At 43.7% G+C, this 14,563-nt stretch overlaps 1 protein-coding gene across 6 annotated transcripts in view; it reads right to left on the bottom strand.

Annotated features, from left to right (window-relative positions):
* ZC3H7B (zinc finger CCCH-type containing 7B) overlaps positions 1-12,233 on the bottom strand; it is a 47,027-nt gene extending 34,794 nt beyond the window's left edge. For all 6 annotated transcript variants that reach the window (XM_066549580.1, XM_066549584.1, XM_066549583.1 and 3 more), the window contains exons 1-5: positions 11,976-12,233; positions 6,023-6,083; positions 4,063-4,096; positions 3,484-3,681; positions 2,476-2,634 (exon numbers count right to left, since the gene is read on the bottom strand). In XM_066549580.1, coding sequence (XP_066405677.1) covers positions 2,476-2,634; positions 3,484-3,681; positions 4,063-4,096; positions 6,023-6,075 — 444 coding nt within the window. In that variant the 5' untranslated portion in view covers positions 6,076-6,083; positions 11,976-12,233. The remainder of the gene's footprint in view (positions 1-2,475; positions 2,635-3,483; positions 3,682-4,062; positions 4,097-6,022; positions 6,084-11,975) is intronic.
* Positions 12,234-14,563: the final 2,330 nt, after the last annotated feature.

The following is a 14,563-nucleotide window of genomic DNA, read 5'->3' as shown; positions in this document are numbered from 1 at the left end:
TAATTTCCAGAACAGCCTCAGAGAGTCCAGACAGACTTCAGCATTCTTGTTATTTAGTCCTGCCAAGATGCTGCAGTTGCACCAGGAGTTTAGCCCTACACTCATTCAATGCTGCAGAAAATCAGAATCAAGTACCTGCTTCCAACGAAGCACCCACTCTGTGAAAACAGGGTTCAGGAGACCTGAGGGCAAATTGGCTGAAGGAGCTGCCAAGGCTGGCAGCTGATACAGCTTCCACAAGGTCTCCATGCCTGGGAAGGAGCCTGCATGTCTTCCCTCTCCGCCAGCTGCAGAGTTAATCATCAGTTTTGATATGCAGACAGTACCCACCAGCCTGTTTTGCTTGTTTGTTTTTAAAGCTGAAACCAAGTCTCAGTTTTCAACCTACTAGCTAGAAGGCATTTTAACTGTCTCCAGCTCCAGCTAAAGTGCCTCAGCTTAGTCAAGCAGATCTTGAGCTTTCCCTGTTGTGTAGCATTTTACCATCCTCCCTGCCCAGTGTCCATGCCCACTCACACACCACCATGGGCTTCCTGCCCAGACTAACAACCTGCCACAGTCTTCTACACTTATATATCACCAGCAACTGTTTCCTTCTGTTTTCCTCTCTCTCCCTGTTTGCAAAAATATCAGAGTACTTTAACAGTTTTTTCAAAAAAGGTATCTATCTGCCCAACCTGTTGTGATAGCTCACCTTAATCTCCCAGAATTTCCCCCCTCATGTCCAACCTTGAAGCTTGCCCTCTTTTCTCTACTTGCCATGCTGGTCTTTCCAATCTCCTTCTCCTTGCAGGTTGAGTCCTTTCGCTTTCAAGAGCTGAGAAGCCTCTGGTTCTTCCAGCCCACCATATCAGTAACTTTTCCCTTCAATCTGGAGTGTCATTTTTTGATTGTGTTCCCCCACACCCTCAACATTAGTCTTGGCACCATCTTCACTGAACTCAGTGAAAACAAAATCTAGCTTGTCTATTTCTTCTTCTAAAACACCTCATGCCATACCAAACACAAGCGTACCACAGAGAAGTACTAACTTCACCAAACTGAGAACTTCTGCAAACTAGCAGCACTGAGTGTCTGCACCCCGAAATAAGTTAACTCTGACAGACAGTGAGCCAAATGAGTGGCACATCCTTTAACATCAGAAGTTCTAAGACAGGCTCTGTTTTGAACACAACAAAGTTCTCAGCAAATACAGCAATGGGAAGATGGAAGTACCCATGTGCTCCAGAGGGTAATGGAAACAGGAGTGAAATGATGGATAGTATGACTTGCCTTTGATGCAGAGAAGGCTTATGATTTCTGTTAAGCAGGTAACAAGACAATGTTAATTTATGTTTGTTAATTTACAAGGCTGAATTGTTTAGAATAGGAAACAAAGATCACTCAATATGGAAAATTTTAGGCTGAACTTTCCTGGCACAGAGAAGTTTGAGAAAGTAATGATAATAATGGCAGCTATGTAAACGTAACTATATAGTTAAAATATAAATTAAATTAAGTGGCTAAACTGCAATGTAAAATATAGCTTTACAAGAACACCTACAATAGATGCTTTTGTTAATCAAGGGTTTGTTTATAAAACAGTTCCTTGGGACTCCCTAAAAATGGTATCTTTAATATGGTTTGGTCACCCTGTTCTGCCAAGTAAAGAAGCTAGAATTTACAAGCACAAAAGGAATAACTAACTGCTAACAAGGCTTTCAAAGATTGCTTCTATACCACTAATAATAAAGGAAAGTTAACTTCTCCTGCTGAGGTGGAAGCATTTTTCTTCTAACAACATTACTGTGATGGATCAGAACCAACATCAGGAAAGTGCTCACTTGAATCCATGTAATCACAGTTTGCTTTCCAGATCAATATCTGGCCTAAGAGGATGCTTAAAAGCACTATCAGGAAAATATTTAGTCCCTAGTATATGCAGACAGTCCTCTCCGCATGCAAAAATTTACACACTACTGTACACAAAAATAAGTGTGCCATGTGATGTCAAGGACACCTTTGCATGTTCCTCAAGAAATAAAAAGCTTGATCACTTTGCCTTAGCAATCAGTAAGTGAAATGTGAGACATTTATATCCAACACAGGAAAACCATAGTTTTCCTTTCAGAGCTCCAGTTCCCATTTATCCTTGACACTTTTATTAGAGATAAAAAAGCAGCCAATTAAAACATTCTCATGGCTTTAGTTCACCTTTTGTTAGAGTAGGGGTTTGTTCTTCACAAACAGACCATGAACCTGCTGTCACTAGCTGGTGTCCCTGGCTGGCACTATCTGTAAGAGGTGACTTGGCCTGAAGAAACATGTGAGGACAAACAACTTTGAGTCAGAGAGACAGAATTTCTGGGTATAAGCATGTTCTTGGGAACAGACAAAATTTCTCTTCCACTATCCTCTGGCCTCACACTAAGCATGTTGAGGAGAGGAAGATTGTGAGCCACAAAACCCAAGATGAGTTGTATGTCAAAAACTTACATGTGGGAGGGACAGCAAGCATCGGCTGTTGCACTCATACGCTTCTTTGTGTCTTCCAAGTTCATTTAAGGAACGGGCTTTCCGGAATAGCGCTCGGATGTTCTCCTTGTCGAGACTCAAAGCCTTCTCGCTGTCTTCCAGTGCCTTCTCATACAACCCCTGCATGGAACAGACCACCTGCAGTCAGCTGAGGCACAGCAGCCTAACTGTCCTTCTCTGTGAATGCAAATGTTCTATCTCTCAGCAGAAAACAGGAATACAAGCAGCAGGTGGAAGTACATATGCTACCTCATGCACAGACCAGCGTGCAAACACACCTACATTAACAGAACATTTTGTTAAATCTTGCAAAACTCAAAACACTTCAAAGTCAAGGAATGACAGAACTAAGGTTGCTTGAGCAACCTTATCTTGTCTTCCCCTCTACCCTAAGCATGTTACACTTGAAAGTCTTTAATTATGTGACTGCTTGCTAACTTTCAAGGGACTCAGTGTCCTTACAAACAGGACAGGCCGGCTCTGGGGTTGTGCCATGAAGAAAAGCTATTACATGCCTGAGTAAAATGGAAGCATGCAGCCTTTCAAAGCCTGGGTATTTCAGAATCCCTTTCCATGTGTATGCTGCACAAGTTCCTTCAAGACCCAAAGCCTTCCTACCATCTTCCAGCGTCTCAATGGAGGAGGCAAGAGCCTCCAGAACAATAAACAGTATTCCAGAAAAATACTTGTTCAACACTGGAAGACACTGGACAGTTCTAACTCCTCACCACTGAAGAGCAGAACTGCATTGTTCTTAGAACCTTAGGCCTGGCCCCCTCTCCTCACGTCCTTCCTCTGGTCTTGCAAGACATGGTGCAATTGTGAGGAGAATGCAGACTTTTCAGTGTGTTGTCTCCTCCAGTGTTTGAACAGGGACTGACAAAACCAGCTGAAATATCTCATGACATCTTTTCCAACTGCACAGCACTGCAACCCTGGCTCCTGGGGATGACTTGGGAAAGTACTCACCATGGCAAAGTAGCAGGCAGCTCGGTTGACATGGAGCTTGCAGAGGAGCTCCTTTGGGATGGTCACCTCATCAGAGGCTGCATAATCTGCCACATTCAGCCCTTCTACGTACTGGACCAGGGAAAGCTTGAAATCCTTCTCTCGGAACAAATCATTGCCCTCTGCAAACAAGTTTCTCACCAGCTTCTGCAAAAAGGCCTGGGCAGCAGGGAGAGAACAAATAGACTCAAATGGATATTCAGAGACAGGAGAGGCTTCCCAATTTCCCATTCCTTTCTGTATCTTTTAGCAAACTGCTTGCCCACTAAGATACTCCTTCATCCCTACCCTCCTGTAAAACATCAGGTTTTTTGGTAGAAGAGAATAATCCAGTCAAATTCCCATTCTTCTTGAGTACTTAAGTGTCTTCTCCTTTGCCTGAAAGTTGTCAGCATCAGAACCTTAAAACTTTAAGTCACAGGTAAATTGTGAAAGACCATCCCACATTCTTCACTTTTGGCATGTAAACTAACGGCTGTGCAACAGAACAATAATGCTAACCAGAGGGCTCCCAGCTTCAACAAACAAAATCTCCATTACCTCATAATCTTCTTGGCTTAGGGGTAATGTGGACCTGAAGAAAAAGAAGAGAAAATACTCATGAAAAAGGCATCTATGTAAACAAGGGCTTTTGTCTGATGAAGAGATCCTTTTTCTAGTCCTGTGCTGGTAATCTCAGTAAGTTACTGAATGTTTTATCACTGCAAAGGCAGCTGAGGCAAAGAGAACACAGTTAGGGAGCATTATGCTCAGTGACACTCACAGTGGTGTCAAGCGATGGTCACATCTAAGAGGGACTTGAGACTAGAGGAGTCTTATTCTCATTTATTTTCTGTGCATACATGATCCTCTGTAATGTGCCTTCTGACAGTCACCTAAAAAACCCATCTTTAATAAAGTCCCATGAGAGACTGCCATGAAGAATACAAGTGTATTTTATGTGCATCCGGCTCTAATGAGAGGCACCAGAGTGGCACTCCAAGACCTCTTCAAACTCTTTGTGAGACCAGAGACACACACAGAGATAAATGCAATCACTTTTCTCTGCCTTAACTTAGCCACATGCCTTTAGGCCAACCCCACAAAAGGAAGGGAGAAAACAGTGCAGGTTCAGGAGTTCAGTTCATTTAACTCCAACTTTCTTGGCCAAGGCTGAACCACAAAAACTGGCAGTGCTTGTGAGGATAACACCTACCCTACAACAGCACTGAGACTTAAGAGAACAGTTCTGTTCTTCAAATTGGACCACCCAATTCATCCAGGCTTGGTCCACATATATTTATTGCTTCTCTTCAAGGACAAATCAATAGGTGCTAGAGGAATCCTCAGCACCTTTCATAGCTTTTCTCACATACAGTGCATACATGATCTTACTGGTTACAGAATAAACATTTTTTAGATTTCACCTAATCACTCCTTAAAACTAACTACAGGAAATGTCATGGCTTTGTAAGAAATATTCATGCTGCTTACATATTTGGACTCCCTCTTTCACATCAAAACAAACCAACATATGGCACTGCTCCTGGTTCAGAGTGCAAGATATACCAGAGATGCATGAACTACACCTCATATTTCAAAATTATTTTCTTCTCCAGAATCTTGTGCATTTTTATAAAAGCTACCAATATAAATCTCACAATTACCTCTCCAAAAGTGGGCTATCAGCCTTATTTAGTCTCAGACTGGGATGAAAATATCATGGTCATATTACAGGATACAAATATGTAACATGGAAAATCTAGGGGGTTTCCTATTGTAGTGGCACAGATTTCAGGCATAATAATTGCAGGACACAAAGCAGACCTTAAAAAACCCGAAACAAATCTGATTACAATCTTACTACTTCCTTACTCATCATGGAACCTGGACCTGAGTTTGAGGCCTCTGCTAAGTCAAACATTGAAGGGAGAAATACTACTGTATCTTATAAGGAAGTACTAGGATTTGTAACTACTACATAAGCAAACACTTCAAGCTCTGCAAGGCCACATGACATTCATAGAAGAGTGATCTGAGACATCTACATTGCAGGTTGGCAACTGTAAAAGAACCCAGGTTATCTATTTTTCCCATAGGCACCATATGGGGTGCCTAACAAGTTATGTACCTTGTTTCCCCACCTAAAGAGCTGAAACACTATCTCCCTTCCTAACAAAGGTGGGACAACCTTGTTAAGAGAGCACTTTGAGATCTTCATGCTGAAGATGATGTAGAAGATCCAAGTACTATTAGCATTATGCTGACTGTAAAGATAATCCTGGAACTGCAGTGGAGGGCAAAACCAAAGGAAATTAAAATGACAGAATTTTAAGTTTAGGCACCTCTAACAGGACAAGAAACACTCTGAAAAAAAATCACAGTCAAAATCCTCAGGACAGTATCTCTTTCCCATGCAGCAAACCCAAAGCAGTGAATAGGAAAAACTCAGTTCCTGCAATCCTCAACAGAAAGATGACTGCCTCCAAATCCACAGGGAACACTGAGGTTGTCCACTTACTGAATGAACTGAAGTCCTTTCTCTATTTCTTGTTTTCTCTTCTGCCTCTCCATTATGGTTGCTGTGGAGGAAGAAGAAAAAGAAACAACACAAAGTGAGTCATTTTAGGTCTTGCTGGCAATTAAACAGCAAAGTATTTTGTTTGTGCCCGAATTTACTACTAACAAAATGTTCCAGACCTGATGCCCTGAACAGCAAAGCCCATGATTTATCCATACTGCAGATACAGCACAGCAAGCAGCTTGCTACCAAGTATCTGCTTTTTCTCACATGCCACTGACAGGATACAGGGGCAAAGAGGAATTACTTCAATTTGAGCTCCCAGCTTAGGCCGCCAGTAAATAAAGCAATAGGAACTGTTATCATGACTGCCTTCTAGGAAAGGGAAGAAACCAAATACCATCTTTGCCTGCACTGGCAGTCATCTCAGGAGTGTGTGCCTAGACCCTCCCATGATACAATTCTGACCACTATTTATCTGGAACAGATTTAAATTGGTTTACTGCACAGCATATGAAATATACCTTATCTACATAAGGTTTATGGAGGTACAGCACAAAGGGAGATGCAAAGGAGGAGATGAAATTGCTTGCTGTGGTCCACATAAAAGGACAGCACTGAATCCGTGCAATGGGGATTTCATGCTGAAAATCAGCAGGCAAGAGCAGCACAGACTGGGGAACACTTCTTTGGAGAGGGAACAGAGCCCTGTCCTGCAGTGCTTTAAACTGGGGTGGGCAGCACCCTTCTGAAGGCTCAAGAGTTATCTGCACTTCATCCTCTGCAGTTTGGAAGCAAATCTTGAAATGGCTCCCCAGTGACCTTTCTCCAAGGTACACAGGTCTGTCACATAAGAAAAGAATAATGAAGGTGAGAAAGGATGGCACTTTGTGGTAAAACCGAGCTGCTGATGACAGCAAATTTCACATCAACCAGTTGTGACCACAAATAATGCTCAGCCTTTGAGGAACAGGAACTTGGGGACAAAGGCAGCAAGCACAGAAACACTGAAATGAGATGGAGATGAAGACCCTGTACCTTCCCAACCCAGAACTGCCTCTAAGAAGATATTAAAGCAATTTCTCCACCTCTACACTACAACAGCTTGGACAGGATTATCATCTAGCTCCCTTTTACATTAAGACCATCTCTAAGATATCTTGCAGTATCAATGACACAGGTTGAAGGGGCCTTTAAGGTACATAAGAATCAATCCTGCCAACTCAGCAAGCCCTTAATTGATTGTGCTCTTTGCCATGCAAAATGTAGAACTGAACCTGCCCTTTACCACCAAGAAGAGTGGGGGGAAGCAGGAAAGACTGGAGTGAGAGAAAGTGGCAGCAGAAGGAAGCAAGAACTTGAAAGTGATACTTTGCAGTTTATAAGTCATCAGACAGTAAATTTGGGAGCAACCTGGTTCAAGCAACAGGTAGGAGACTTTAAGCAGCTGAACTTGGAACAGGATGGGCAGTGCAGCAAGAAAGGGAAAGCCAATAGACAAGGTGAGGGATGATCAGCATCTCTACAAAGGCTTTTAAAGAGAAGTGATGGAGAAGAGCTGATATACTTCAGTACAACATCAACAGAAGGCCTGCATTGATTCATAAATAGCCTGGATAATGAGCAATCAGGAAGAAAGAAGGAAATTTAACAAGGAGATTGTGAGGTTAATATGATCACTAACGATACAGGCAGACAGGCTTGAGAGGTAGACAAGGAGAGAGATAATTAATTTTTTTTTCTCCCTGTGTGAAATTCTGCAAAGACAGAGGAAGAAAGAGAGAACAGAGAAGCGGAAGAGGAGCAGTAGGAACCATTTCCACAAAGGCAGCAGTGAAAGACATGAAAGGACAGAGCCACCCCAGATCACTGTAAGAAACTGTGAGGGCCATCTGAGACAAGAGTGAGGAAAGGGCCTCCACAAGAAATGACAAGAGAGAAACTCTGGGGGAGAAGAGAAGGCAAAAGAGTCAAATGGACCCTCCCAAAGGCTCATGGGGAGAGCACAGAGAAGAAGGAAGAATTTCTAGCTAAATACACTAAAAGTCTTGAAGCATTCCAAACAGCCTCACCTTGGACCCCCCACCTATGCCTCTCTGTCCATGGTGTAGGAGCTCCATTTCAGCAGAGGTCCAGGTCCTGCCTTATCTGAGCTATGCTGTAGGTGAATTAGTCCTCAGTTCTACCTCTGAGACAAACCTTAGACCTCCACTGCAGGCAGCTTGTCTCCAGTCCAGTCTCTGGCACCATCTCCTACTGCTGGATTCACTGAGTGGACCTGGACCAGATTCACCACCTCATCCTCTCTGGGACTGTTGATGGACCACTCCTACTGGCATCTAGTTCTGCCTACACTGTTCACGTGTGGTGGGACCGTACCCCGTGAGTGAGGGCATTGCTGGTGACTGTCATCACCTTCTGCTGCTACTCACTTGTCCTGCCTGGAGGTGTAGCCCTGCTCTTGCTGCTCCCTGAGTCATGCTGGGGGGAACAAAAGTCAGGAAAGCGAAGCAGAAGCCCACAGATCTGATGAAAAGGGAGATTATTGGTGACTGTGGGGAGGGCAGCTGAACACTGGCTGGTCAACACAAGGCAACGGCTGCATTCCAAAGATGCCATGGCACACCTTTACAATTGTGTATATCCGCAAAACACATGACCACCTTAAAAAGCTTTCAATACACATGGTCAACTTCTGTTTCTGAGCTCAGCCTTTAAAACACTGTGCAAGGAGAGATCAGTACCTGTTCTCACAGCTACCCCGACCCTGCTGCTAAAACATCCTACACAGCAGGATGTGAGTCTGTGTTACAGTGAGAACTGATTACTGTTGCTTGCCCAGAGAGAAGGGCATTCAAAAGTTACTGACCCAAACCTGGAGTGCAGCCAAAGGACTACTGGGAATGGCTACAGAATGTCTGCTTTCTAGAGTTACCCAACTCTTCTTGATTCCTGAAGCTCCCCTTCTGTTTTTTCCTCTCCTCATCACTATTGCCACTGCATCCAGCATGAATATCCCCACCCTTGCTTCACCCTTGGTTGACCAGCCCATTGCATCTCTGTAAGTGCCACAACACACAGCTACAGTTTGCTCCTTGCTATAAAACCCTGATAAAAGGCAACCTTCCATGCCCTGCACGCTGTTTATGCTCTGCAGTTCTACATTCATCTTCCAGAGTGAATGTTCTTCAACCCAAAACCCTCCATTGCCTTCTTTAAACATAAAACACAGGCCTGATCTCCACTCTAGACTGCTGCTCCCTGGTACTGCCTCACATTCCTCCCTCCCTGCAAGCGGGTGACCAGCCTTCTCTGCTACAGGTCTGTCACACCTCCAGGCTTATGTCATGACTTTGCACATAAGACTCATACCCTCATGGCAGCACCTTCAAAGCACTCACTGTGTACTGCTACCCAACAACTTCTTGCACATCTCTCAAGAACAATTACCTTTCTTTCCCCTTCAATGTGACTCCACATCAACAACCTCCTTCACGTGTGGCAGACTCCTCATCTGTCCTGCCTGTCCCAACCACTGCAGGAGGCTGCCAGTCAGACTCTTCTTTTTGCTCCTCACACCTCCTCCTCCACTACCTCACCAGCAAACTCAGTCACTTCTGTCTCCCCCATCGTTCCAGCCTCAAATCACCAGCAAAATTCAAATACCAGGTATTTATACCTCCATTACAAAGCTCTCATCCTTTCAGTCCAGAGACATTTATCCTCCCTGGTCTAGCATGTAGAGAGAACTTTATTCACAGTTTGTCAATAAATTACAAACCATTTGCCAAAGAGGACTATAATGCTACAGACAGGCAAAATGGTTTTCTTGCCTTCAGAAGGAAGCATGAGCCAGTGAACTGGGTGACTGAATCACAAACTGGGTGGATATCCTCTAGATGGGTAGATGGTAGAAACACGAGATGAACGGAAAGACTTGAGTTTATCTTATCAAGAACACAGCTCTTATTCATAACCCTGTCAGAACTGAATTTGGGCAAAGTTTTTCATACTGTATTTCTGAGATGGCAAGGAGCTGACGCTTGACTGATTTCCAGGCATTGACTGTAACATTTCAGCTAGAAATAAGCACACTCAGATGCAAGTTGCAGGTTGCAGAGCTGACACTGGAGCTCCCCAGGGAAAAGGCTCCAGGATACACTGGTCCAAAACATGGGAGTCTTTCACTGCCTGCAGTTTGGCCACCTTAGTGTTACAGCAGAATAGCTAAGTGGGCACACATTAAGTAAAGGACAAACTGCAGAGCCCACTACAAACTTGGGCTCTTGCTCACTCCTGCAGCTGCTTTCTGCCATGTCCCACTCCCTGGGTTTCACTGCTTCTCTCAGCCAACCGCTCTTGGATTCCCCACCACTGTGCTATGCCCACCAGGGTAGACTCCTCTGTCCCTCCCCACACCCGCCGCCCCAAGGAACTTCCATGGCCACCATCTCACATCCCAGCACGCCACTAGTGCCACACCTGCTTTGCAGCATCACTGGGGTCACTGGGGTGCCACCAGCTGCACCCAGCAATATTCACTGCACCCAGTGAATGCAGAGCAAGGTAGCAACAACCAGCTCACCCCCCAGTGAAAATAAAAGCTGTGACTCTTAAGTTTCCCAGAGAGGGGGATGGTGGTGGGGGCTAAAGCCTCAACTGACCACATCAGCCCCTATTACCTCATTTTCCAGCCCCTTCAGCCTTGTGTTCCACACATAACCCTTCTATAGTAGCTCCACACATAACCACTCCATACATAACACCTTCATGTACCATAGGCCACCCTTCCTCCTGCCCCCACTGCAGCGCAGCCAAGGAGCAAGGAGAGAGCTGTGGGCTAATGCTGCCTATCCCTAAGCCACTTGCTCTTGGGTTTCTGCCCACCCAGCTCGCATTCCTGTGCCTCATTTGAAAAACTAAATCCGGGGGCTGGTTCCCACACGGATGGCGCGGGAGCCCTCGCTCGCTCCCTCCCCCCGCTGCCCGCACTAGGCCGCCGGTCCCCGGCCTTGCGTAGAGGCCGCAGCCGGGAGAGGCGCCACCTCGGCCGCTGGAGCGGAGAGGGGCCGGCGGCGCCTCCCGCACCCCCGCGACTCTGCCGAACGCCGGCACCCCGGCACTCCAACACTGCGGCCCTGCTGGGAGGGGTCTCCCAGGGCAGGAGACATCCATGTTTCCCCGGGAAAAGGAAAACAAACCAAAACATACTCTTCCTCCTTCCCCACCCCCATCCACTTAAATAAAAATCACGCGTCTCCAAGAGTCTGGGAGACAGCTTTAAGAGGAAAAAAAAACCAAAATCCAACATATAACGTCCCCTGCCACCCGGAAACTGTCTAAAACATTAAAGAATTAAACCCAAAACAAACAAAACAAAACCCAAAAAAGGCATAACACAGTCTTCTTATTTGATAAACTTTAGAAGACCCCAAGGAAGGTCCATCTAAAAAGCAATTCCAAAGGGCTTCTCTGCCGTTTCATGGGGTTTGGACCAAACAAGAGGGGGAAACTGCAGCCTAAATACAGACCAGAATACACATCCCGAACGTACAAAACACAAACAGGCACAAACGCGATTAATACTAAGTTTTCCACGTAAACCCAGGGTCTTTCCCCCTAGCTATGCAATTTTAGACTACCACATTTTTTTCCAGGGGGTGGGATTAGGATCTTTGACAATATTTTTTTTTTTTTTTTGCAAACCCCACATTTTTGGCGGAAGAGTGTTTAGCTTCAAAATCTCACCGGTATTATTTTTCACCATATTTTTTTACATTTCCAATTACACAACCTTTCATCTATGCAGCTACTATCTGAAACCTTTACTTTCTAATGAAGCAACATCCAGAATTTCTTGTTACTCAAGTCCACCCCTTTCTACATACACAAACACACAGAGAATTGATTTAAGACAAAAATAATCCCCCCAAAATAATAATAAAGAACTCACCTCTCCTCGGGTTTTCCCCCCCACACTAGGCATAAACTTTCCTTGATAAATGGTATTGTATTACTAGAGATATTATTAATGTATTATTACTAGAAGTAATAATAATAGTAAGTGCTATTTAATTATAGAAGGCAGCATTCTGCTTCTGGATCGGCTGCCCCTGCAGCTCCCTCCATGTGCCTCCTGATCTCTTTACTTTCATTTCCAGGTCTCGCTCTCTCTCGCTCGCTCTCAGCTGCACCAGCAAGAGAAAATGCCTCCCTGCATATCCACTGGGCCCTAGAGGCTACCGCTTTCCATTACAAAAACTCACAAATCTTTCCCTTGAGGCTGTTTTTGAGATTCTTTAAGGTGAATTAGGCTTTAAAAACAAAAACAAAAACATCTAAAAAATAAAGCGCTTCAGCAGTCGACTCTCCGTTCTAATTTTAATGAAACATTTTTTCTTCCTGGTTGTCTTTGCTGATACAAAAAAATATACTCCAAGAGAAAGCAAAGCTGCCTCTGCAGAGGGAATGCATGCATGCGAACGCGGGAAGGAATTGTGAGACCCCCCCTGGGGGGATTATCACATCCGTGAAGCAGTGACCCTTGTGCCCACCCATTTCTGCTCGCTGGACGGGGGCCAGGGCCATCGCTGATGGCAGAGCAATTATCTGCTTCAGCCAGACCTTACTTACTCCACCCTGCACTGCTGAGGGGGTGCCCTGTAAATAAAATAATCTGAAAACATAAATCTTTGGGTGGAAAGGAATATACATTAAAAAAAGAAAAAAAGAAAGAAAACAAAAACAACAACAAAACATAACAAAAAATCAAAAACAAAAACAAAACAACAAGAAAACCAAACTAAACACAAAAATAAAACAAAAAATTTAAATCTCAATTATTATTATATGTTATATGTCTGGATATTATACAATCTACATATATTTTATATATATACACACGTATATATCTATATGTTATATAGATGTAGATGCATATATACAGCATTAATAAACCATATTAATATTAAATTTTATATGATTGGGTAATATACAATCTACATATATATTATATCTATGTGGATGCATACATTTTTTTATGTTTATGCATACACATGTGAGTTTAGACACTTTTTGGAATTGGATTTTTTTCTTGTTTTCATCCCAAATCCCTCAATATTTTCCAAAAGTGGACTGAATCTCCAAGCAGTCCATGCTAGCAGAGCTCCAGGAAGAGAACTGCTGGTGGAAAGGGAGGCTGAGTGGGACCTGTTCTACCATGGGTTGTGAAGATCCAGATGCACAGACATCTTAGCTGGGGGGTCACCCATCCCCACCCAGCTACACTAACTTCAAATAACCCTCTGCAAGAAGTTTTATGCTCCTACAGCCTCCCTGCTAGAATAGTTTCCCTCTCCCTAAAGGATTCTGTCTATCCTTAGATTAATTATTTCCAGACTGACACTGGCTTAAATTACCAGTTTTTTCCCAGTCTAATCAGTGACATGTTTACTCCTGAGTGTCTCACTTCTCTGTTTACAGTGACCCACAAGGATGTCAGCTTGTGCTTGGCAACTGTGTACTCTGCCAAGATTCAAAGGCAGATAGAAGGAACATCTGAAGTATACTAGCCTTGCTTGATATTTAAAATGCATTGATCAGAAAAGGAAAGACTTTATTATATGGAGTAGGATTGGCTTCTGACAGCATTGCCAACACAATAAACTGATAATTTATGAAATACAGGCTGTGACTTGTATAGTGTACCTTATGACACTGGAGAGCATTATCTAATGCTCTTCACAATATTTTATCACAATGCACATTTTTAGGTATTGGTTTTGATCCAAAGATTGCTACTATCTATGGATAATGTTTATTTTTATTAACTCTTCAGAAGATTTGTTTTTTCTTAATTTAAGGTGGTGACACTGTGACAATGTCTAGAACCTAAACTAAGCTGGGCCTCTGGTGCAGAAGCTGCTGGGTAAAATGTATATTAAATGACAAACCCTATTGACGGAGTGATTTTGGGCAGAAGAAAGGTGGAGCAGGTCTGGAGGCAGAAAGCAAACACAGGGAGAGCAGATATGCCAGATCACAGTGGGAGGGCAGCCCTACAGAGCCATCACTAAATGAGTCACAGAACCCAGGACACCTCCAATCCTGCAGCACCTGTGAAAGGAAAAGACATCACTGAAAGGTTAAGAGGAGACGAGAAAAAAGAGGAACAAAACCAAAATGTACACACAATCAAGAGTTATGCTGGAATAAACACTAGCTTTTAATTTAAGAGCATTCATTTCCAAGACTGCATTTCTCACTTGAAAGTCATGTTATGCTTTCCTCCATCCCAATTTCCTTTGTCTGTAAGACTGAGAGGTGTCCTGCAAGGGCATGGGGCATGCACCACTCCTCTCATGAAGTAAAATCTTTCCTTAGCAGTTAAAATGAAGATTTTCACAGTTTGCAAGGGCAGTTATTGAGGTCTCAGTCTCATGTGCGGGTAGTCAGCAAGAGTCAAACACTGCAAATCCCTGCTACAAACCACATACCATGTCATAGAAATTACTTTGTTTTGTAAAGCTATTTTTAGGAAGA

This window comes from Molothrus aeneus, chromosome 5 (assembly GCF_037042795.1).
Source record: "Molothrus aeneus isolate 106 chromosome 5, BPBGC_Maene_1.0, whole genome shotgun sequence".
NCBI lineage: Eukaryota > Metazoa > Chordata > Aves > Passeriformes > Icteridae > Molothrus > Molothrus aeneus.
The sequence above is the reverse complement of the archived record's forward strand: the minus strand, read 5'-3'. Positions and strand labels throughout refer to the sequence as shown.